The 25,983-nt window shown below is 40.9% G+C and overlaps 3 protein-coding genes across 5 annotated transcripts; 2 read left to right on the forward strand and 1 right to left on the reverse strand.

Moving 5' to 3' along the window:
- Positions 1–1,532: 1,532 nt before the first annotated feature.
- LOC129830135 (NADH dehydrogenase [ubiquinone] 1 beta subcomplex subunit 11, mitochondrial-like) lies at positions 1,533–4,673 on the forward strand. The gene is made up of 3 exons (XM_055892415.1): positions 1,533–1,774; positions 2,475–2,605; positions 3,688–4,673. Exons 1-3 carry the CDS (start codon positions 1,589–1,591, stop codon positions 3,815–3,817), a joined length of 447 nt encoding a protein of 148 aa, XP_055748390.1. The 5' UTR covers positions 1,533–1,588; the 3' UTR covers positions 3,818–4,673.
- A 1,732-nt stretch (positions 4,674–6,405) lies between these two features.
- On the forward strand, positions 6,406–13,808 carry LOC129830134 (rho-related GTP-binding protein RhoA-C-like). Of its 2 annotated transcripts, XM_055892414.1 has the most exons (6): positions 6,425–6,515; positions 8,750–8,846; positions 11,210–11,365; positions 11,579–11,699; positions 11,809–11,939; positions 12,261–13,808. In XM_055892414.1, exons 3-6 carry the CDS (start codon positions 11,210–11,212, stop codon positions 12,432–12,434), a joined length of 582 nt encoding a protein of 193 aa, XP_055748389.1. In that variant the 5' UTR covers positions 6,425–6,515; positions 8,750–8,846; the 3' UTR covers positions 12,435–13,808. The 2 variants fall into 2 exon arrangements, with proteins under 2 accessions (XP_055748388.1, XP_055748389.1); XM_055892413.1 differs by lacking the exon at positions 8,750–8,846 and having other exon boundaries at positions 6,406–6,515.
- Positions 13,809–13,851: 43 nt separating this feature from the next.
- Positions 13,852–18,598, reverse strand: tpk2 (thiamin pyrophosphokinase 2). 2 transcript variants are annotated; one of them, XM_055892411.1, is made up of 8 exons: positions 18,356–18,597; positions 17,833–18,074; positions 17,678–17,741; positions 17,461–17,591; positions 17,232–17,350; positions 16,967–17,099; positions 16,771–16,867; positions 13,852–14,037 (listed from the first exon to the last, which is right to left on the reverse strand). In XM_055892411.1, exons 1-8 carry the CDS (start codon positions 18,429–18,431, stop codon positions 13,991–13,993), a joined length of 909 nt encoding a protein of 302 aa, XP_055748386.1. In that variant the 5' UTR covers positions 18,432–18,597; the 3' UTR covers positions 13,852–13,990. The 2 variants fall into 2 exon arrangements, with proteins under 2 accessions (XP_055748386.1, XP_055748385.1); XM_055892410.1 differs by lacking the exon at positions 13,852–14,037 and having other exon boundaries at positions 16,671–16,867; positions 18,356–18,598.
- Positions 18,599–25,983: the final 7,385 nt, after the last annotated feature.

Here is a 25,983-nt window from a genome sequence, read left to right on the forward strand (position 1 = left end):
AGCCCTTCAGAAGCTTCTAAAGCCATGACAACATTTTCTGGAATTTTCCAAGTTGTTTAAAGGCACAGTCAACTTAGTGTATGTAAACTTCTGACCCACTGGAATTGTGATACAGTGAAATAATCTGTCTGTAAACAATTGTTGGCAAAAATGACTTGTCATGCACAAAGTAGATGTCCTAACCGACTTGCCAAAACTATAGTTTGTTAACAAGAAATTTGTGGAGTGGTTGAAAAACGAGTTTTAATGACTCCAACCTAAGTGTATGTAAACTTCCGACTTCAACTGTAGGTATTCCTCTTATCTAGGCGGGTGAGGGCAGGGTGGAGTGCAATTGAGATTGCATCGTCTATGGATCTGTGGGGGCAGTACGCAAATTGGAGTGGGTCTAGGGTGGCTGGGATGGTAGAGTTAATGTCTGCCATAACCAGCCTCTCAAAGCACTTCATGATTACAGAAGTGAGTGCTACAGGGTAGTAATCATTGAGGCATGAAGACTGAGAGTTCTTAGGAACAGGAATGATTGTGGTCATTTTAAAACATGCAGGGATTATAGACTGGGGCAAGGAGAAGTTGAAAATGACAGTAAATATGGCTGCCAGCTGTTCTGCGTATGCTCTGAGAACATGCCCTAGAATACCGTCAGGACCCGCAGCCCTGTGGGTGTTGACCTGATTAAAGATCCTTCTCGCTCTCCGAGGCCGACTTGAGATCACCCAGTCCTCTCGGTCAGCGACAGCCCTCACACCCGGCTGAATGTTGTTGTCAATACTGTATGCAATGTCTGTGGGTGAATTATGAAACAATTACTGTATGCAGAAGTGCAACAAAATTGTAATTTAGATTTGTTTTTGCGATTACTTGATCTATTTTAAATGTACTGTAAGAATATGTTGCAGATTAAACTTTAATTTTGGTGACTATGGAAACAAATATAAATGTAATTAACAATGTCTTCAATATCCAACTTTATCCAGTGCCTTTTTTATGAATGCTTTAATTTTCCTTGCCAAATGCAGGTAGGGTATGGGCTTGTTATGTAATTTGGTAATTAATTTCTTAGGCTGGGTGAAAAACATGTAAATTAACATATACTTAAGTACTATTCCTGTTCCTACTTATTCTTGTATATTACTTAAAAATGTTCATAGATGTCACCGGTTTGAGGAAACAATTTTAACCACTAGTATTGTATGAGTAAATCGCTCTGGATAAAATAATCTGCTTAATGACACATTTAAAATGTAAATGTAATAACAGGTGGTCATTACCAGGTTATGATGAGGTCTTAATTTTGACCGGTACATAATATAGTGGTCACAATTATGACCAACTGGACCAACTTTTTATTTATTTTTATTCAACCAGTTGTGACCAAAATAAGGCGTCATAAAAAGACGTCATACTTGGCCCACTGGGCTGTGTTCGTGGTTGGTGACAGCAGCAGACTGCAATCCCCCCTTTTCCCACCCCGTCCTGTAGGTGGCGACAATACCTATCTTGGAATTCTCTGCTGCTGTCTCGCAAGTTGAAGAAGAAAATGCGAAACAATTCCGGTTCCGGAGACTCAAAGTGTTGACCTGACAAAATGCTCGCCCGGTTGTCACGGTTTGGGCCTGCCTTGGCCCGTTCTCGCCTTAATCTTGTGTGCGGGACTCGGTTCGTATCTCAATCGCCACCATCGGGTGCTGCTGGTTCGGCCACAGTGTCGGATTTGCAGCCTTCACATGCCAAGGAAAGTCATGGACACGCAGAGGTCAGCGCGTTCGAAAAGGTGAGTTGGTCCTGAATCTAAACGTAAATAACATTCTCTAGCGCTCATCTGTTATTTACATTTTTCTCATCCATTGTAGTTTTTGACATAACGATACACATTCCTTCAGTCAAACATAGTGGCTAGCTACATTACTAAATCAAATGTTAATGGTCACATACACATGGTTAGCAGATGTTAATGCGAGTGTAGCGAAATGCTTGCGCTTCTAGTTTCTGACAGTGCAGTAACAATTCCACAACTACATAATACACACATCTGAAGGGATGGAATAACAACATGTACATATAAATATATGTTTGAGTGATGACCGAGCGGCATAGGCAAGATGGTATAAAATACTCATCTCATATGTAAATAATGTATGTAAGAAATGTAAACCTTACTAAAGTGGCATTATTAAAGTGACTAGTGATCCATTTATTAAAGTGGCCAATGATTTCGAGTCTATGTAGGCAGCAGCCTCTCTGTGTTAGTGATGGCTGTTTAACAGTCGTATGCACCTGTACTGACCTCGTCTTCTGGATGGTAGCGGGGTGCAGGCAGTGGAGTGGCTTGGGTGGTTGTTGTCCTTGATATATTTGGCCTATCTGCATTCAGGGATAGTACTAGCTAGAAAAGTTAGCTAGCTAGTTAACACTTTCTTCACAGTGCAGGATATCATGAAACCATGACAACAATCTCTCTCAAATCTCTACAGAATCGAGATTATCATGGGTTCTCTCAGGACCCTGTCGTTGACGAGTGGAACATGAGGATGGCCTTCTTCTTTGGCATCTCTATGGCTATTGTGGTTGGGGGTACCTTCATCCACTATTTACCAGACCATGGGTATGTTTAAGCTGCACTGCACATCCCTATTTGTTACTTGCTCTGTCACTTGCTCTCACAAAGAGTAACTGAGAACTGAAAAGCCCAGCTACAGTAGATATACACTGAGTATACAAAACATACAGTACACCTGCTCTTTCCATGAGACTGACCAGGTGAATTCAGATGAACGCTATTTATGTCACTTGTTAAATCCACTTCAATCATTGTAGATGAAGGGGGGGAGACAGGTTAAAGAAGAATGTCTTGATGAAGCTTGTCAACCAGACACTACTTTGAGGAAACCAAACTACCGGAAACCAGTCCTTTTCAGTTAAAGGCAGCGACGTGAGGAGATAAATTGTCTTTGGAAAAGGTTGCGTCATCATCCCCTTCATTTGACGAAGAAGATGACTGAGTATTTTATTAATCAAATGTTTTTTTTGTGTTAAAAAAATAGTAATGTTAATCACATTACACATTTAGTAATGACAGAATGAATTTTAAACTTCAAGCACAGTAACACTTGTATGACTTTTTGTATCGATAGGAGTGGGGGGGGGGGGTGCCTGTGCATTGATAAGAGCTCTGCTACCTGACTTCGACATTATATATTGGGTTAGGGCCTGTTTTTTTCATCAATAACTAGGATATGGGCAGGGGTCGGGTATCACTAAATTGATCACTAACATTTTGAAGCTGAGCCATTTGCTCGTGTTCTGCAGTACAGTCATATCTGACTAGGATCATAACATGGTGTCAGAAGTGTTTCAACCTCGTCAAATCTAAGACAGGAGAGACTACTTAAATGTTCCCTGAGTTGGAAGGAGGACGAGCAATATCCACCATCGTAGTACGGATGAAGCCTGAGTTGGAATGTGAAGCTAACTGAAGCTGGTTAGCTTTAGAAACCCCTGAGTAGGACTAGCTTGCTTCGTAGGATACCCTTCTGGACTCCACAAATTCACTTATGTTGTCTCCATCTCTGAACCTCTAAACAAGCATCCAACAAACCAACACACATCTTACATGTTTGATTTAACTAATCATCACAAACACAATAATTGATCATTAATCTTTTTGGCCTGTATTTTTCTCACCAGTATGAGGCAGTGGGCCAGGAGGGAAGCAGAAAGGTTGATCACACAGAGGGAGGCTGCAGGCCTTCCTCTAATGGAGGAGAACTACTATGACCCAAGCAAGATTGTGCTACCAGGAGCCGGAGAAGAGTAGGATGTACTATAAGGAGCTGCACATTAATAATTTGTTTATTTCTCTGACTGTAAATTTCTCTTCAGTATGTTATAAAAAATACACTACTCTACTACACCATTGCTTGATCATTCTTTTGTAGCCAGTGGTCAAACTGAATAGCCTTTAGTAGCAACTGTGACCGTATCAGTGATCATGAAATGGTACGATAGAGTCAAACTACTGGAGTCAACTCTGTGAGCCCCTTGTAGTTGCCCCGGGCCATGCCATCACATCTCCAATGGATGATACCACAGCTGTGAAAGTGTGACTTTGTTATCATGCATCGCCCCCTTTATTTTGACTGCTCTAATTTGGTAACCAGTTTATAATATCAATAAGGCACTTCTGAGTTTGTGTTATATGGCCAATAAAACACGGCTAAAGGAATTTTAATTTTGGAAATCTGTTCCAAAGTATTCCAACGCATAATACAGAGATACAGTATGTGATCGTATACAAATGTATCCGTTTCGGGTACCTGCGGTCAAATTGCAGTCAACAAATTATTTGTAATTACATTCCGGGCCCCCTGACAATACACTCAAGATTCTTTTTTGGCTCGCTGCAGAATCTAGTTGATCTCAAGCCTATAACCTCTCACATATAGTATGTTATATTCACTTCTGCAGTAAAATGATACAACAAATGTTAATTTGTCTCTGGAAAAGGAGTGGAGAAATATGATTTATTTCTTGAAAACGTGAAGATGTGTGTAATGTGTTATTTGACACTTATGCAGACAGTATTTCAACCACATTGAAATATGCACCCAATATTAACTTAGGTCTTATCAGAAAAATGTTATTTCCTTAATTAAACTGACATTTGCACAAGACCAATCTTTCCACTGTTTGAGTTATTGCATTTTTCCCCCAGTCCCTAAACGAAAGACAATTTTACCTATCTTAACAACATTAATGAATTAATTCTATTGACGTAAGACATTCTGGTGAGCACTACTTTATTTAGTCTTCTAGGGCAACAAGTTATGACAGAAGAGAAGCTGTATATGACTATAGTTGACAAACAAATTACCTACCAAATGTCCAAAATTATAAGCAGAACCTTGGCTAGATTAGGGGTTAAAGGTACGGAGTATCAGCAAAATAAATGATTATGCAATTATTATGGTGGATCAAAGGGATTTGTTTGACAATCAGGATAAAAACGTTATCACACAACACCATAGGCTGCACAACACCCATGATATGCGCAACTGAGCCTGTGCAGACTGAAAAACAACAGTAAACAGTATGTTTATATGTCAATGTACAATATTTGATGGATTTGCAAACCATATATGTTACAAATTCTCTCGGTGGCTAACGTTAGCTAGCTCGCTAACGTTAGCTGGGTTAAGGTTAGGGTTATGTTTAGGAGTTAGGTTGAAGGGTTAGCTAAATTGCATTGTTTGCTCTATAACCTGTTAGTTCATATGCCTTGCGACTGTGATGTATAGGCCTAAAGCCGAGACAATAAGACAGTGGTGAAATAAATTCAACCAAACCTTTTGTTTCATCACAAAACCGGAAAGCAACCTCTGTCCGGTGAAGCCCACAAAGCATATTACATGTAACAAACAGTTACATGACCTACAGCATATTCAAGCAAGTTAATGTTTCCATCATTTTCGGACTAACAAACAACTATTGATTTAGAACCATGGACGGCAAGCGCAAGTCGCAAAGAAAACAGGAGCTGCCTCCACTATTACAGCACCAGTTCAACATCATCAAATCACCTATGCTTAGTCTAATAGTGACAACTGAAAGATACCAAAAACAATTCAGTCCAATCAATGTAAACCTCGATATGATGTGGCTGTCTATGGTTCTGATTTCTCTCTCTCTCTCTCTGTGTACATTCGTGCAAGTAAAGAACATGTTGACTCACCCTACTTGTACCCTAAACCCTACCATAACCCTTAACATTTTACAAAAATTAGAACAATGAGCCAGATATGTCCCCAGATCTATAAATGAGAAGCTTCCGTTTGGCGTTTCCACTTACTACCAAATATGGTGCTGAGAGGAAGCCCAATGGCCGGTAGTGGGAGAAGATGTAGCTAGATCGATTTTGGCCGAAATTCTGCTAATTATCTCATCGATTAAACATTTGATCTCCATACAGTTTTGTGTTTCCAAAACTAGAATTTGTAACTGAGTGGACTGCGTTTTGTAGACCTTACCCTTTGCCAAAGTTTCACAAAAGTGTGTTGTTTTGAATTAGTGCAAGGGCAAATTGAGTTCGCTTTAGCACAGAGTAGGCGTTCCCTAACGTAAAAATGCAAATAAATGGTAGAATACCCAAATAGGATCACACTATCTTGTGCTTGGCTCTGCCCACCTTGCTTGTTCTTTTCACTATGATTATTTTTCTCCCATCGGAACGACAGTTTCTGGTCTATATTGGGTTAGGGACGTCCCAAGGATCCCGAATAGCATGGACCGAACAAGATCCACTCTTGACTTACGTTTTTTTCCCTGAACCGGTATACAGTACATGTATCTATTTGTTGACTTAAATAAATAAATATCTGTCACTCATTAATTTGAGGCGTCCTATTGGCGCGAGATCGTGGGCATAGGCGGATGTTATCGGCGTGGCACACTGTCGGGGGCGGGGTTGAGGGGTCGGACAGGAAAAGAAAAAGGCGAGGACGTCTGTAACGAAAACGGTAATAAAACTAGTAGCTAAATGTATCCTATTTTAACATCTTTGTTATTGATCACCATAAAAAGGGACCATTTATAAACTAAATGCGTGGATGAGGCTTTAAAACGTGTTTTCTGTAGCCAAGATGACATTAGGCCAGTGACAAATTAGCTAGCGGCGTTGATGCCGGAAACGAACGAACAATTGAAGTGAAAAGACTCCTCGTTTCAGCTCCACCAGTCAGAGCTAGACAGGCCAATGCTAGATAGCTAGCAGGTCACCAGAGTCGGGTATACAGTGCCATCATCACCATTAGGAAGTTAGTAACACATCCCTGGTCTGAGAGCTAGCTAGCTAACTCTTCGCCCTGTGTAGTCGACAAGCTCTCGCTAACTAACTTGGTTAACAAGCTATCCTAGCTAACTCGCTAGATACCACTGACAATGTAAATAACCGCCGTCCACCGAACTTGCAATACTGGGCGTTTTTAAATGAGAATCATTGTAGCTAACCATTTGTTTGTCCAACTAGCTACAGTAGTTATCTAATACTGAGTTTACGTGAAGAGGGGGGAATTAGCTAGCTAATAGAATTTGGGAGCGGCCAATCCATTCATAGACGAACTACCTTTAGCGCCTATTGTAGCATCATCTGCCATGGGGAATTTTAAGATCCCCAACGTTCATCGTTAACACTTCGCTTGCGGTACAGGTTTTGGAAGCTGTACCTGTGCTATCTAGCTTACTCTGGACACCTGTAAGTGTAACTGGATATGAAGTGTAGTTTGTCAACTGGAGGCACACACAGCATATAGGTCTGTGCAAAACTGCTTTACTTACTATATTTTTTATTTCAAAGATTATTTCCCCCAAATATGAAAGAGGGGCATATCAGCATGTTTCAAAAACCGTTTAGCAAGAGACGAGTGACGTTTCTTAACGTTAATACACAGCGTGGGCGAAGCTAATCCCTGAAAACCCTACTGAGGGTTTTTGTGAGTTAGGGTGCAGGTGTTGAGGACATGCTTCCATGTGGTGGCTCGCTGGATGACAATCAAAGGGTCTTCTGCAGGTAGTCAGTCTGCCCTTAGTGATGATAGTGACTTTTTTGGTTTGAGGGATCATTCCATGTTAATGTGTTAAATATTTGCATTTATGTATTTTCCTGAAATTCTGTAGGCTTAGAGAAATAATTTAAGTTTGGTTACTATAACTCTATGGGGTTACAGGCCTTGAGCACTATGGACTGTTTTCCAGGACTCAGATTAACCCTAGTCCTGGACTGAAAAGCACTGTGCAATGGCGATTCTTCGTTGAATGTTCTTCTTAGTCGAGGAGGACTATGCTAAATCTGTGTGTGGGACACTGGTTATAGGGTAATGTTCCAGATGTACAGATTCTGTTGTCATTGGAGCTGAAGTTGGTGGCTGGGACCGTTGATGAATTTAGGAGGCTTAGCCCCAAATTCAGTTTAACAGTTGTTTAACAGGTGGGAAACAGGGTTTCAATTAGACGGTAATATCAAGCCGATAAATAAAATTGGCACCGGCAAATTGCCCGGGAAAAAATCCCATTGCGAAATCGACTTTTAGCCTATTCGTTTTTGTAAATACATTTCACCGATCATACCTATCTTCTATGGGTAATTTGCATAATGTCGTGGTACTAAATTGGCGCGCGTGTGTATTCGTTTATCTTATCACACGTGCACAACATAGATACAGAGCCTGTGAGCGGAAAATCTGTCAGACGGCGCTTTTATAAACCCAATATTGCGCAACAATTCTAAACGCAATCGTATATTTCTCAACTGGTAATTGAAGCGCGCTATCCATTCGCCATTCAAATGCTAGGCAACATGCCAGGCTTCATCACCGCATCACAACACTTTGCCATGAGTATGAGGCACTATGCAACTATGCATTTTGAAAACATAGCTACTTAATTGTTTGAACCCTGAACGTTTTACTTAATATGAGGCATAGTTCAATACCTTCCTTCAAAGTAGCCTAGGCAAAATCCGACCATATCCGTGGAAGATATTATTTTATAGACTTCATTAAGCAATTGAAACGAAGCCTATTTTCGCTCATGTACTATATATATATTTCATTTTCCGGTAACCAAATGTACATTTGCATCTAGCCTATTGCGCATTCCTGTGCTAATAATGTTAAGAAATAGTTTATCAACACTTTAAGCTAAACTTTCTGATCTGTTGCATCAGATTCATTGCTTTTTAACTTTTGTTGCCTAGGCCTACTGATTTGTATGAATTTGGGATCTACCGTCCCACAACTGTCCTAGAGTCTGTTTGGGCTATTTCTTTCTCAACAAGCTGACCGATATAAAAGGTAAACTTTTCTACTAATGGGGGTGGGGGAGTAGAATGACATGGGCTCACAGGCCCATAAGCTAGTAAATGTAATTAAATTGCCAAAATGACAGGCTAATTAGCATACTCCTGTCTACACAGAAATAGATAAAACCATTCAAAATAGCCTTCTAAAGCATGATTTGGCCACAGTAGATCATTAGCTATCCCTAGCCTTAAAACAATTTTTATTTATTGCTTTGCCTACAGTGGGAAGGAAAGGCAGCAAGTATCAGATAGCCGAGTTGTGATTGTCAGTGAAAAGTAGAGGCCCAACCAGTCATATCGCAATATTTAAAAATAAAATCCCGGGAAAGCAACTGGCTATTGCTGTAAAGAGAAGACAATGAAATTACCCCAAACGGTCTATTAGTTATCAAAATTCTCAACTTAATTGAGCAAACAGTAGGCCTAGAGCCTATCTTATTGACACCAGCTGAGAGCATCCGCCATATCCCCTGTGAGTGCGCACCGCGCATATTCACTATCATTATTGAGTCAGTTCCACTTAAGTTTGTTTTGGACAATCATTTCCTCCAGTTTAGATGGACCCTCATTCTATTTGTTTCCCCTTCTCGTAGGCCTATTATATTCACGTCATTTTTCTTTATGATTGTCAGTGTTAGCAGAGTAGGCCACCCTGTAATTTGTCGTATAAAAAACATTTGATAATGTCTCCACACGTATAGTGTAGTATAATTGCATGAAATGTGGTTTTCCCTTATAAAGAAATAAGTAACGTATCTGATAGTCTATAGCCCAGGCCTTCTACGCGCTCATCCATGCATTGAACAGTATTTTTTGCAAACAGTGATAGTCAGAATTTAGACAGATTAACTCGATCTAATCTACTCACATTACGAATAGTAGGCTATTTCGCTGTTGGTTCTTGTTGGCTGAGGTAAAGTACATGTGGAGTTATTCTAACATCTTCAAAGTGCGTGGTAAAGACACGCTCGACTTGCATGTTCTGTTTAAGATTAATTAATTGAAATGTGATTTCTGTCATTCTGAGCACCATGGGTGGACGCCCTAATCAAATTACGCATCCAATGCACATGGGTCCCGTAAATTTACAATGCTGCCGGTCAAATGCCCAGCGCCACGTTTTCACAATGGAAACTATGGTAGGAACACTTGTGCACTAAACATGCACCGTTGTGGTACCATTGAACCATGGTTTGGGTCACATTCAAAGGCCGTTGGATAAAATGCAGTCCAGTCCGACACATGAAGTGGCTTACACAGTATTATGGATTGTAGGCGGTGGGCAATTGACAAAATGGCTCAGACTTACTTGGAGCCAAAAGGAGTGCATGGCCTTCATGGATATAAAAGGTGGCTTACTACAATCCAATGCTTTTATGTGTGCAAGAGGCCACATGTAGTTACAATTGGGACGCAACGAAGGTTAAATGTCTATTGGACATATGGGCTGATGAAAACGTTAGGCCAACTCAGTCAGTGCCGTAGAGTTCCAGAACACTGACCACATATGCATTGAGTATGCAATGCATTTCCTTCTCCATCCACATTATCTTGTTTGCATCCTCCACATGTGCCGTTTAGCTAGCTCATTAACAATGAGGAAATAAATTATGTTTCTTCACCGGTCTGTATTTTATACCAAAAAAACGACCTCATAATTTGAAAGCCCCGATTGCGAAGGTAATTTAAGATGACAGGCTTGAAAATCCGTTCAGCCATTTTGGCACAATGACTCACTACCCAAACCAGACACAACTATTTTCAAGTGGCCAAGAGACGTCATGTGATCTCCTACTGCTTTCTAGTGGAAGAACTGGGAATTAGGCGGAGGATATATTTAAATAAATGGATAGGTAGACTTCAGTTTTCTACTCATATGTACAGTATATCATTCCTGTAAGATGACAGTATACCACGTTCCAAAAGCCCTGTACTTTTAAAATGTCTGTGATCCCATGGGAATTTACGTATGTTTAAGCCATCTTTAGGTAAAATATTTAAACAGTAATTGGTGACATATTTTCTTAAATCCAGACTAAATCTCTTATGGTCTGCTGTATCTCAGGCCCTGTAGTAGTTACATAGTTTCTGACACTTTTATCCGAGTCCCACAGTTCATACTTTTCTAACAGTACTGTGTTTGTAGGACTTATAACTTTGAAAACAAAATTTACTTTGAGGGTAGTATACAATATTATGCATTGTTTAGAAAATGCCACCAGAGGGGGTCTGAGTAACAGGTTAACACTGTATGAACACATTTGCTTACAAATCTTAATTTTCTTGGTTGTGCTATATTATCACAAACTCAAAATGTTGCTAGATTTGCACATCAACTGAGAAATTTTCTTGCAGATGGCTGCGATCCGTAAGAAACTGGTGATTGTTGGTGATGGTGCTTGTGGAAAGACCTGTCTGCTCATAGTCTTCAGTAAAGACCAGTTCCCTGAGGTCTACGTACCTACAGTGTTTGAGAACTATGTGGCAGATATTGAGGTGGACAGTAAGCAGGTGAGATTGTACTGTTAGTCACACAGTATGCTATTAAGACATAACTTAAAACACAATTTTTATGTTGAAGTCTTAGTTTTCACCATTTCTCCAGAGCAAGTTACAGTTTTTGGCCAAACAGCAGTGTATGCATTCTCTACTATAAGTCACTCTGAATAAGAGCATCTGCTAAATGATTAAAATGTGAATTTCTGCTCTCTGTGTGGGTTCTAGGTGGAACTGGCCCTCTGGGACACAGCTGGACAGGAGGACTATGACAGACTACGGCCTCTCTCTTACCCTGACACTGACGTCATCCTCATGTGCTTTTCCATAGATAGCCCCGACAGCTTGGGTAATACATTGGTGACTGTAATGTTAATCTATCATGTGTGGTAAATGCAACAAATTATTCTGTTTCACTAGCAGCATTTTCCTAAAATGATCCCCTGTGTCTGAAACAGAGAATATCCCAGAGAAGTGGACCCCTGAAGTAAAACACTTCTGTCCAAATGTACCCATCATTCTTGTGGGTAATAAGAAGGACCTGCGGAATGACGAGCACACACGTCGGGAGCTAGCAAAAATGAAGCAGGTACAGTATTCATTGTAAAAATGTATATTATAATTTCAGCAAACACTCATTGTCCTGATCCATTCAGGATATTTCTTAAATGTAGCATTGAAACTAAACAATCCATGACATTTGTTTTAATGTGGTCGTGTTGCCTCATAGCTACTGACACTTCATGTATTGTCTGCTATTGTCTAAATATACACAGGTTGAGGTTTTTGTTTTGTTCAGTTATGCTAGTTATGTTTTTGTTTGGCTTGTTATGATTGGTGGTTTAGTATGTCACAATGGATGCCAACCATAGAATACGTCTGAACACTTACACCTCTGACACGTGAACAGGAACCAGTGAAGCCAGAAGAGGCCCGGGACATGGCTAACCGCATCAATGCGTTTGGCTACTTGGAGTGCTCAGCCAAGACGAAAGACGGTGTGAGGGAGGTGTTTGAGATGGCCACCAGGGCCGCGCTGCAGGCCAAGAAACGTGGAAAGAAGAATGCCTGCCTCCTGCTATAGAGAGCTGGGGAAAGACGGGAGCGGGTAGGAAGGGGGAAACAAATTGGGCCGAGGAAAACGCTGCACCCCTCTCCTAAGTCTGCCTCGAAGGGTGGGGTGAGTTTCAAGGGGTGTGCGAGGGAGAATAACACAATTAAACTAGGCCAAAGGAAATGGAGACGGTGAAGGTCAAATGTAACGAAAAGGGGAGTTTACATTTAAGGCCAAGGTGATTGCCAATTGTTTTTTTTTTTTTTTTTTTTTAAATAAGATAATCATATGATTTAAGGTTTTTTAAATTGGGTCTTGGACAAGTAGAAGGGTAAAGAAAAAACATCTCTCTGGTAAACTTGTCAGGGTGGTGTACTCTGAGGGACGGGATAAAATTGGTGTTCATGATAGGTTGTTCACCACAGCGCTATTGCCCTGGTTCATAGAGCTGAGCATTGTCAGAGAAAAAGGGGGTTTCGTTGCATCATGGTGCATGTTCTCCCAACTCTGACCTCCCTGGCTTGCAGTGTGTGTCTGCGCTTGTCTTTAATTTCTGTCCAGCCATACCATAGGTGTTTATTTTCTTTGTTCTCCCAATGGATAGACTAACCCTATCTTTGCGCGGACCAGCATCTCCTTCTATGGTATCATAATCTTGCGTGGACCAGCACCTATGATATAATTGGTCCAATTGTATAGTTAATTTGATACAAGCAATTTTGATTTTAAATGGCTACATTTTTATTTGCTTTTGACTATAAAATTCATATTAAAATGCATACAATAATATTGATACTAACAGATTTTTGTACGCCTGTTTATGTATTGTAATGAAAAATAATTTTAGGATTTTGTTTTATCATTAGTTGGCCTCAAGCCAGATAAATAATCTACATTTGATGAGGACTGTCAGACACTGTTTGGTTTGAAAGGGGGGGGGGGGTAACTTTTTATTAAGTGATAAAGGTTTTGCAAATTTGGTATTTTCCTCTTGTAGATTGTTTTTGCCTGCATGCCAGGCTATTATTGGAAGTGGGTTTTTAATGTGACCTATTGCTCACTCCCTCCAGTCCGTCTTTCTAAAACTGTATGTCTTCCCTTTTTTTCCCTCTTGTATTGTATGTTTAACCAACCTTGTGAGAGTCTACTGGCTTATCCTGTATCAGTTGTGCATATTTAGCAAAAATTAGTAACTTTAGGATGAGAGTTTAAAAAATAACATGTAAAATGCTTAGTAATCCATGAAAAAGATTATGACAAGATGTCATACTGTTAAACACAAGTCATTTCTTTAAATAATATCTTAGTCATTTGTGATGGGGGTCTTTTGTATAAAATGCACCCTCACATTTCCTCAGTCCTCTTTTTAAAAGTACTCTTAAGAAAATAAATTGTTATAGGAAATGATTGGTTGTCGTTCTTTCATGTGTCATGCCTCAACACGAAATCCCAAGATGTGAATGGAATTTATTCATGATTCTGTTACAAAACAGTACAAGATTGAACATTTGACAGAATAGATCAAGGCATCTAGAAAGGAGTGCTGCATCTGACCATCCCTCATGTAACATTTTTCACTTCAGTATTTACAAAGTGTGGTGGAGTCCAGCAACAAACTCCTGGTAATAGGGCTCTGAAAAAAAGATAGCGGTCAGATTTTTCTTGAATCTTCTGCTGTTGTTGGTGTTTAAATTATTGACAATTGCACTACTGTAAATAGTTTTTATGGTGTGGCTGCGGATCCGACTTTTACTTGACCTCGTCCCAACAGTTAAAGGTATGAGAGGCCCGATGTGCGGGATACTCTACATATATTTTTTTATTCATAGCTGCTCCGGATTGGACGTCTGTGTGGTGTAGTCTACAAACTTTGACATGTTGTACAACACACTTATGTAACAGTAGGCTATTACAAACATAAGCATGACACAAACAGGCGGTCTAAGTAGCGATTCCATGTTCTTTTTTCAGGAGGAAGTACATGCAGATATTTAGACATCAAACAAGCAAGACACAGTCTAAATAGCGATTTAATGTTGTTTTTTCCATTGTCCTTGCGGCAGACCGATCACTGGAATTCATTAACATTTTTCCACTGTCAAACTGGTTTCCAGCTACAGTCGTGGCCAAAAGTTGAATGACACAAATATACATTTTTACAGTCTGCTGCCTCAGTTTGTATGGTGCCAATTTGCATATACCCCAGAATGTTATGAAGAGTGATCAGATGAGTTGCAAAGTCACTCTTTGCCATGCAAATTAACTGAATCCCCAAAAAACATTTCCACTGCATTTCAGCCCTGCCACAAAAGGACCAGTGATTCTCTCGTTAACACAGGTGTGAGTGTTGATGAGGATAAGGCTGGAGATCACTGTCATGCTGATTGAGTTTGAATAACAGACTGGAAGCTTCAAAAGGAGGGTGGTGCTTGGAATCATTGTTCTTCCTCTGTCAACCATGGTTAACCGGCAAGGAAACACATGCCGTCATCATTGCTTTGCACAAAAAGGGGTTCACAGGCAAGGATATTGCTGCCAGTAAGATTGCACCTAAATCAACCATTTATCGGATCATCAAGAATTTCAAGGAGAGCGGTTCAATTGTTGTGAAGAAGGCTTCAGGTCGCCCAAGAAAGTCCAGCAAGCGCCAGGACCGTCTCCTAAAGTTGATTCAGCTGCGGGATCGGGGCACCACCTGTACAGAGCTTGCCCAGGAATGGCAGTAGGCAAGTGTGAGTGCATCTGCATGCACAGTGAGGCGAATACTTTGAGGGTGGCCTGATGTCAAGAAGGGCAGCAAAGAAGCCACTTCTCTCCAGGAAAAACATCAGGGACATACTGATATTCTGCAAAAGGTACAGGGATTGGACTGCTGAGGACTGTGGTAAAGTCATTTTCTCTGATGAATCCCCTTTCCGATTGTTTGAGGGATCCGGAAAACAGCTTGTCCGGAGAAGACAAGGTGAGCGCTACCATCAGTCCTGTGTCATGCCAACAGTAAAGCATCCTGAGACCATTCATGTGTGGGGTTGCTTCTCAGCCAAGGGAGTGGGCTCACTCACAATTTTGCCTAAGAAGACAGCCATGAATAAAGAATGGTACCAACACATCCTCCGAGAGCAACTTCTCCCAACCATCCAAGAACAACTTGGTGATGAACAATGCCTTTTCCAGCATGATGGAGCACCTTGCCATAAGGCAAAAGTGATAACTAAGTGGCTCAGGGAACAAAACATTAATATTTTGGGTCCATGGCCAGGAAACTCCCCAGAACTTAATCCCATTGAGAATTTGTGGTCAATCCTCAAGAGGTGGGTGAACAAACAAAAACTCAAACTCCAAGCATTGATTATGCAAGAATGGGCTGCCATCAGTCAGGATGTGGCCCAGAAGTTAATTCACAGCATGCCAGGGCGGATTGCAGAGGTCTTGAAAAAGAAAGGTCAAAACTGCAAATATTGACTCTTTGCATCAACTTCATGTAATTGTCAATAAAAGCCTTTGACACTTATGAAATGCTTGTAACTATACATCAGTATTCCATAGTAACATCTGACAAAAATATCTAAAGACACTGAAGCAGCAAACTTTGTGGAAATACATTTTTGTATCATTCTCAAAACTTTTGGCCACGGCTGTACACACTTCGGCTGCCTACACTTCGGCTGCCTATAACGTTCGGCTGCCCATAGGTGGAACAGCTACTCTGGCGAATTTCAATCATATCCTGTGATACTTGCGAAATAACAGTTTTAACCTGTTACGCAGATTGTTTTGCCCCAATGCAAAACTCAGGTGGGGAGTTCACCATCATTGCAAGCATCGACAAAACAGGTGGCAGTCGTAGTGTTATTTTTCAGCAACTCAGGCTACGATATGGCAGCATAACTATAAAGATGAGGCTACATCACAGATGTACAGTGTGGTTAAACCAGACTGTTTTTCCCTAATGCAATGTGTAGACCGAGCCCTGCTTGTGCTTTTGCAATATTCTTATTTACAACAGACATAGAAGGTTGTAGCCTACAAAATATATTTACTTTGGAATGTTCGTTCAAATAGCAGTGGGGTTTTTATTTCTGCTTTTCAGATATGCGGCAGAAACGTAGCTACATCTTGTCAATCATATTGGTAGAAGATTCAGAAGAGGGTGAGGAAACGAAGGGAGCGTGAGCAGCACCTATGTAAACAAAACGTGTCCGTAAAATAACACATGCGCGGAACATGAATTGGATATTCAGTTCTGGGGGGAAAATAACCGGGGGGGGGGGGGGGGGGGGGGGGGGTTAACGACAGATCTGCAGCCTCTGCCTAGTTTTTATAACTATGTTATCCCATGTCATTGATTGATTGTACTGATGCAAACCTGTGTCAGGCTGTATGTAGGAATGTCTGATGAGGAAGTCTAGGACCACCATGGCACAGTTGGGCTTGAAGTCGTCACTGATCAGCAGTTCTTTCACCTGAAAACAACAATGTAGGCCTCTTGAAGACATTCCTTGTGGGCCAGACGTAAACGCTAACATGCAGTACTGGAGGTGCTCAAAAGTAGAGTGGCTGACCTTGTCCATGGAGTAGAGGTAGAAATCTTGCACCTCCCCATCCCCTATCTTAGGCTTGAACTCAGGAGGTAGCTCCAAGTCGAACACAAACTGGCTTTCAGGAAACACCCCTTCCTCATCCTCATAGGTATAGCTATGAGAGAAGACACAGAGATGATTGAAATCATGTGGATGCGATTGTAGGCCTATGTAAAAGCATGCAAAGAGATATTCTCAATGAGACACTGCAGACAGAGCTGGCTACTCCTGTTGAGATGTCAATCACCTCACTGTGCTCACGGGGCGGGCAGTCTCTGCTATATCTTTTGGGATGCAGGCCTCTTCCTCACACTCCTTGATCAGGGTGTTTTTCACACTGATACCTGCTGCTAGTCCCCCAGCTGCCTGAAAACATGGTGGAAGAACATGGTCAAACCAGTTTGCCATTCACAAAAAAATATGTACCGGTAAAATGTAATCGGTTGTATTCTAATTTTAAATCAATAGGTACTGACCAGGTTGTCCAGTTTTCCAGGGTAGGTCTGCTTGGTCATGGATCGTCGTCCCACCCACATCCTGAGTTCCCCATGTTCATCCTGGCAGTACCCATTAATATGGACTCCATATCGTTTCACTCCAAAAAGGCCTACAAAGACAATGTTAATGGGGCATGCAATTGCAGGGGGAACACTGGGATTATTTTCTACTGTTATTGCTTAGGACACGACTTACTTGTGGCAGATCTCTCCATACACATTAGTGGAGTGTCGCAGAATCTGGGCATTACTTCATACTTCTATAGAAGAGGCCCAAATATATAATTTCAGGGAATTAAAAAAGATTGTATAGTCTGTTTTCAGTTTTACAGCATATTGTAATACTCTCACCTCATCTCTCCATCCTTTCAAGACAGTCAACAAGCCTTCCCTCCTAAGTGACTGAAGAACAGAATCTACAGCCTCTGACCTCCTCCCATAGGAGTCAAGATTTTGGCACAGAGTAATAGCGCCACCTTGTGGTGGATTGAAGACCTCTGGAAATGTACTCAAAATGGACGCCACTTTGGAAGACACCCACCCAACTTGCTCTCCTCCCACCTCAAACCGAAGGCATGTGGTTCGACTGGAGCCTGGGTGACACAAACATACATATTGGATGCGAGAGAGATGCTTTGTAGTATAGGCTAGATAATGCCGCGTTCACGTGCTAGTCAGAACTAGGAAATGTCCGACTTTCTAACTGGTTGTAGTTATACACGTGCCAGATTTACCAGTTAGTATGTCAGACATTTCCTAGTTCTGACTAGCACGGGAACGCGGCATAACACCTAATCATTTCGCTATCAAACACACATAGCTAGCCACAGTTTATCATTCACTTCCAGTTATCACAAATAGTTTTAACTCTAACCTGGCGAATAAAAGTTATTCATTCGGCGAAGCACCTGGAGCATTTTTTCCGACCAGGTAGTCATGATTTCGAGCATAGGTTTCTGACGCGAGTCCAATGATTTTATGAAGGGTAAAAATTAAACAACAATATGTTATGTTTTATTCAGGTAGCTACATAATCTTTTCACTGTGGTTATTTTGCCAACGCCATGTTCCTCTCAGCGGTGTATACTCGGCGTGCGCGATTGCGCACTGCACAAAACGCCCACATGATTCGCAACATTTCCATTGGTTGAAGACGCGTCTGCTGCAGCAGCTGGTTAACGTACGCCGATATTTGGACTCACAGGGCTGTGTATGTATGTATGTGTGCGTGCGTGTCGCCATGTTCAAAACAACTGGGAACTATGAAATCGCCGACTTCAATGCCTTTAATAATTGGAACTTGGAAAAAAAACAGGCTCCGACTTGACATTCCAAGTTGAACGGTATTTCAACTCGGAATTCCATGTCGGAAACTAGGGGAGCTTTCTAGAGCGCCGACCTGAAGATCACTGACATCATGAGTTGACCTTGTTTCTGTCTGAGTTTCCAGTTGTCCCGGATGACCGTTCAAAACGAGTTTTCTCAGTCGGATAACGTTTTTTCACGAGTTCCCAGTTGTCTTGAACGCACTGAATTCGGTAGTCAGAGATTTCCCGAGTTCCCAGTTGTTTTGAACGTGGCATTAACCCTTGCCAATACCATGGACTTTCTCACTCATCTAAAGAGCCTCACCAGACCTACATTGTGCCCTCTATACAGCATCAACCCTGCTAGCTATTCGTTCGTCCACAATATAATAGGCTACAATACAATGTTGATAAGCAATCCTGCTGATATCAGTTTTATTGAACTGAATACACTTTCATCTGCATTACTGAAAATCTTTCTTTATTGAAAATATACAGTATTGTGGAGTATAGTGTTAACTCCCCTTTGTTAAGATTTTGCATAGAATAATCTAGGATTATTGGGGATTAAATACATTTATATTTAAGAAATTCACTTCAAGGACATAACAAGACCCCTTGTCTTTAAGGGCTTTTAGGGCTCCAGAGTGGCGCAGCAGTCTAAGGCACTGCATCTCAGTGCAAGAGGGGTCACTACAGACCCTGGTTCTGTGGTCTAAGGCACTGCATCTCAGTGCAAGAGGTGTCATTACAGTGCCTGGTTTGAATCCAGGCTGTATCACATCTGGCCGTGTTGTGGATGATAGTGTTGTGGATAGAAACTGGACCACATACAAGATGTTAACCAAGGCCAATACACGTTGAGGATGGATGCATGTGGTAGATGGAGCCGAGCAGATGAGGCTTTTATTTAAATGTTTTCAAACTTGTTCAGGCAATGGTGTGATGGCATGTCAGCGCTAAGAGGAAGTATGAGTATTTTCCAGGTCTGAGGGTCCATGAGTCTTTTGATTCCTTTACTCCAACCCCTTCATGAATTCCAGGAACTCTGTGGAAGAGAATGACACCCAGTGCACATGGTAGATCATCAATAAAATGTCTTACTGACTGCCTGGATTTGAACTGTGAAAGGTTTGGCATGAAAGGATAGCCTAGATGAGTGTCAAAAAAAATGATAATTACACATTCTGGAAGTGCCAACCTGATCTTTAGGCTCAAATGTCTTTGAGCGCATTTATATTTGATATGTATTATTGACCGCAGTATTCTATTCTATTCACAGTATTTCATAACATAACTATTACTGTTGGGCCTCTTGTCTTACCATCATAATCAATTTTTCCATCATTGTTTTTGTCTCCATCCTTCATGAGTTCTTCAATGTTATCCTCAGTGATGGCCTCTCCAGTTGACTCCAGAATGGTCTTCAGCATATCCAAATCAATGTAGCCATCTCCATTTCTGTAAGCAGCACCAATGAGTACACATATTCTTTATAACACTGTACTGTACTCTACTTACTCTGTCAACAATATTAATTAATTTAAATACTTAGACTTTTATTGACATTACTGTTTTAGTTGTCTATATGTTTGTCTTTATAGGTTCTTGTTAGAGTAAACCCAAATGTTTTTTGGCAACCACTTTGCTTGATATTAGCCTTACTTGTCAAACATGCGGAAAAGTTCGGCCAACTCTTCCTCCGGTTTCCCTTTGCTTTCCTCATTCATGCAACGCACCATCATGACTAGGACCTCATCAAAGCCTACTGTCCCGCTCCCTGTAAACACACACACACACACACACACACACACACACACACACACACACACACACACACACACACACACACACACACACACACACACACACACACACACACACACACACACACACACACACACACACAGCAGCTGTAACATGGTGTTTTAATGTTGAAACATAGTAAGGTGAGTTCCAAAGTAACATTTCCAGTCTGAAAACTATGTATGAACCACCCCCTCAGGCTACTTGACCTAATGATTTTGCCTGAGGTTAAAGGTATACTTCAGGAATTTGGCAATGAGGCCTCTTCTCTACTTCCCCAGAGTCAGATGAACTAGTGGATACCATCTTTGTCTCTGTGTCCAGTATGAAGGAAGTTAGAGGTAGTTTTGCAAGCCAATGCAGAAGTCTATGGGTATCTGTTAGCATGCTAGTATAGGGGATGTACAGTAATATTGTGTGTGTAGTATTGAGTGTTAATAAGTTTGCAGCCATGGTGACGCACCATCCTCATCCACCTCGTCTGCAGCTCCTCAGGGGTTGGGTTCTGCCCCAGCATCCTCATCACCTTCCCCAACTCCTTTGTGCTGATGCAGCCGTCCTCCGCATCCTGACATGCAATGTCAAAGGCTGCCTTGAACTCTGTGGGGACATAGTGGTGAGAAGCAGTTTTAGTGGCGCTTATGGGTATTCCTAGTGTTTCTACATAGACATGAATGGTGCAAAGGTAAAGAAGAAATGTCATGGGATTATTGTGTAGAAAAAGCAAGGCTCGTCATTTTTCTGCTCTTCTGTTAAGTTCTCAACCTGAAGGGAATAGTGGAGCAAGTTAAACATGCAGTTATAGTGCTTTAGAACTCATTTTAACCTACTTTATGTGTCTAAATTATGCAGGTTGGTTGGCCTCTTGTCATTTATTATTTGACAAACCACTCATAGTTGGACCACACTGGAGGCCATTAGTGGTCATTTCCTCATTTTCTTGTCTCTCTTCCCCTTGATCCGCAGTCAGCCCCTAGCCCTCGCAGTGTGTAATGCACCTTCTCCCTCTCCTTGAACTCAGCCCAAAACCTGTCGAGCACAGCCACCTACCCCTGGTGCCGTCTGACTGAAATGTCACGCTGCTTTCTTCACCTACTATTCTTGTCAGGTGGCGATGGGGGGCTCTGGCACCGACTCCACTGACAGCCATATGTTTGAGCCGAAAGCTGTCGACACTCTTCTTCCTCCTAACTGTCCTTGTTTTATTGTTGTCAGGCAGAGAAATGCCAGAAATCCCATGTAAACACACAGGACGTTCTCTGGGTCCTCAGAGAAGATAATGATGAGCTCAAATGATCATACTAACATGACAACATGCTTTCTGTTGTTGTGCTAGCACAGGGGTAATTCAAATTGAATTAACTTTTTCAGAATAGCTGGGCTCATAGAACATGACTAACTTTGTGTTTAACCTTGGTGAATCTTGGTACTTGTAAGTTGCTTATTCAAAAGATATAATGTTGAATTTCCATTGACTTTACAACTCTTTACAACACCAATGAGGGAAGTTTGAGATCATGAACCTCCTTCCTCCTTAGTACATCAGATGAAGACTCCTAATTGATTCTAACTGTCCTCGACATAAACTATCTAGCATCCCCCTGTGTCACCTACCACCCTGCAGGTTTTGTCCCTGTATCTGTACTCACCGCTGCTTTGTATACATCATCCATGGCTGCTGGCCTGCCTTTGTCTCTGTTTCAGTCACCGGAACACAACGATACTTCCACAAATGCCTCAGACACAAGACAAAGGATAGAAGCAACACCTGCCCCAGCCTTTATTGTTTGGGGCATGTGGTGTTAAAAAACTTCTGAACCCCCTCTCTGCATCATCCCACTGTTCTCATCACAAGAGAGAGAAGGATAACTATAAATAAATGAATTACAGAGATGGTCCAACAATAAGAGCCTAGGCCGCAGCAGCTAAATTGGTGACATGTATTGTCTCCAAGCTAGACCTAGAGCAAACGTGAAACCAAGTAGGAACACTTTTTTTAAGCATGTCAAATCAGTACACTTGTTTGTTTTATGCCAATGTGGTTGTTTTTGACATAAGAGCAATTTCTTAGCAAAATAATTATCTTTCAAATACAAGATTTGTTTTTTTGGGGGGGATTTGGTGGCCTCTCCGCACTGGTCTGTGGGGAGAGAAATTAGTTCCAATCAGTGTCTTTTTGCAGGGATACTGTACATATTATGTGTTGTACTTGCACCTTTATCTTTCATTTGACTATGGAGATAATAGTGAACACTGTGTATGAAGTGTATACAGTACAAATAGTCTTTATGGTGTTAAGAGGGGGTTTAAACTACAGTTGGGCCTAAGTGGAGGGCTGCAACAGTGAAGCCCTGCCTATCATAAGCTGTATTAATGTCCCCAAAGTCAACAGAGAAGCATCAAATGTACATTTAATTTTAATTGTTTAAGCTCTTCATATTTTGTAGTTTTTAAGGATTATTCAAAAGCAATCACATGAACACTGGAGTGTATTGGTCTGCATGTTCCCTATTTCTTGATAGGCCTATATATGTATAATATTTTTAGCTACAAATACTTTATACAGCAAACTTCTGAAATCAGCAAAAGAAGAGGAAGAGAATGCCCTGCCAATCGTTGGGTGAAATGGGCACGGGAAGTCATTATGACAATAGATACATAGATACAGTAAAGCTATTTTGGATGGTTTGTGTCCTTGAATTGGAAATAGTGTGCACCAACATCTCAGCTGTCAAAGAGAGAGAGAGAGCGAGAGAGAGAATATGTTTTGGTGATATAGCACGGTGATAAATATTTCCTCTTCATCTACTGTACTGCTGGAGACACAGACAGTACCTGCCATTGTCTGCCAGCTGTATTACAGGCCCCAGGTCAAAGGTCAAATCTCTTATGCGGACCTAAAATATACAGACCATAAATAATAATCAGATTTTTATGGTGATAGGTGACCACAATCTGCACCGAGGCAAACTCTGTCAGTTAGTTGTTTCATTTCATGAAGTGTGAATATACAGTACCAGTCAAAGTTTGGACACACCTACTCATTCCAGGGTAGGTTTTCTTTATTTTTTACAATTTTCTACATTGTAGAATAATATTGAAGACATCAAAACTATGAAATAACACATATGGAATCATGTAGTAACTAAAAAACTGTTAAACAAATTCAAATATATTTTATATTTGAGATTCTTCAAAGTAGCCACCCTTTACCTTGATAACAGCTTTGCATGCTCTTGGCATTCTCTCAACCAGCTTCACCTTGAATGCTTTTCCAACAGTCTTGAAGGAGTTCCCACATCTTCTGAGCACTTGTTGGCTGCTTTTCCTTCACTCTGCAGTCCAACTCAATTGGGTTGAGGTTGGGTGATTGTGGAGGCCAGGTCATCTGATGCAGCACTCCATCACTCTCCTTCTTGGTCAAATAGCCCTTACACAGCCTTGAGGTGTGTTGGATCATTGTCCTGTTGAAAAACAAATGATAGTACCACTAAGCGCAAACCAGGTAGGATGGCATATCGCTGCAGAATACTTTGGTAGCCATGCTGGTTAAGTGTGCCTTGAATTCTAAATGAATCACAGACAGTGTCACCAGAAAAGCACCCCCACACATCACACCTCCTCCTCCATGCTTCACGGTGGGAACTACACATGCGGAGATAATCCGTTCACCTACTCTGCGTCTCACAAAGAAATGGTGGTTGGAAACAAAAATATCAAATTTGGACTCGTCATACCAAAAAACAGATTTCCACCGGTTTAATGTACATTGCTCGTGTTTCTTGGCCCAAGCAATTCTCTTCTTCTTATTGGTGTCCTTTAGTAGTGGTTTCTTTGCAACAATCGACCATGAATGCTTCATTCACGCAGCCTTCTCTGAACAGTTGATGTTGAGATATGTATGTTACTTGAACTCTGTGAATCATTTATTTGGGATGCAATTTCTGAGGCTGGTAACTCTAATTAACGTATTCTCTGCAGCAGAGGTAACTCTGGGTCTTCCTTTCCTGTGGCGGTCCTCATGAAAGCCACTTTCATCATAGCTCTTCATGGTTTTTGCGACTGCACTTGAAGAAACTTTAAAAGTTCTTGAAATGTTCCACGTTGACTGACCTTCATGTCTTAAAGTAATGATGGACTGTCGTTTCTCTTTGCTTATTTGAGCTGTTCTTACCATAATATGGACTTTTACCAAATAGGGCTATCTTCTGTATACCAACCCTACCTTGTCACAACACACCTGATTGGGTCAAACGCATTAAGAAGGAAAGAAATTCCACAAATTATCTTTTAACAAGGCACACCTGTTAATTAAAATGCACTCCAGGTCACTACCTTATGAAACTGGTTGAGAGAATGCCAAGAGTGTTCAAAGCCATCATCAAGGCAAAGGATGGCTCCTTTGAAGAATGTCAAATATATTTTGATTTGTTTAACACTTTTTTGGTTACTACATGATTCCATATGTGTTATTTCATAGTTTTGATGTCTTCACTATTCTACAATGTAGAAAATAGTAAAAAAAATGAAATAAAATAAACTTAAATTAGTAGGTGTGTCCAAACTTTTGACTGGTACTCCATGTTTGATGTGAACATCATTTCTTTGCACGTAGTGAGGTTTCAGGTTTATTTCATTTCTGAAAGTGCTATACCAGGCCTTGAGTAAAAATACTATTTTGAAAGGTGGGTGGCAAATGTGACTTCCTCTCACACCACACTACTCTCTAGAATAACCTGAGGTGTGTCAGGACTTATAATGGGGATGGATGAATTCAGTTACTTTGAGCACTTTACTTAGCCACATGTTATTTTGTGTCTGGAATTATGTCATTTCCTTATTGTTGCAACAGATACAGATGCAACAGAGGTTTAGGTACTTATTAAAACATAATATATATTTAGACAAATGTTCTATAACAGTGAGAGATGATAAAAGTAAAAACAATAGTAAATGAATTGTGTTGCAAACCAGACTTGATTCTCACATGGACTCAAATAACCTGTGTTTCGCTGTCAAGGGTATATTGAGGTCAGCCTCTTAGCCAATCACCTTCTTAGTAAAAAGGCATTGTGAAAATATTCATGATTTCTGAATTCTCAGACCATGCAGTGCATTGAAAGGCACCAGGACAGATTATTAAGCATTTACGTCAGTGCAAAGTTTGCACCTTTGTTTTCTATACTTGCAGTAAGGTTGTAATTTTCACAATCTTTTATTGACCTTTACCAGTACATTTTGGGGCACATATTCATAAACCGTCTCAGAGTAATATCGCTGATCTAGGATCTGTTTAGCCTTTTTGAAAGGGGGGACTTGGTCCTAGATCGGCACTCCTAAGATTCTTTATGAATACAGGCCCATTTGCAGACTTTGAACTAGTGCAATC

Source organism: Salvelinus fontinalis, chromosome 31, assembly GCF_029448725.1.
Source record: "Salvelinus fontinalis isolate EN_2023a chromosome 31, ASM2944872v1, whole genome shotgun sequence".
In the NCBI taxonomy this organism is placed as follows: Eukaryota; Metazoa; Chordata; class Actinopteri; order Salmoniformes; family Salmonidae; genus Salvelinus; species Salvelinus fontinalis.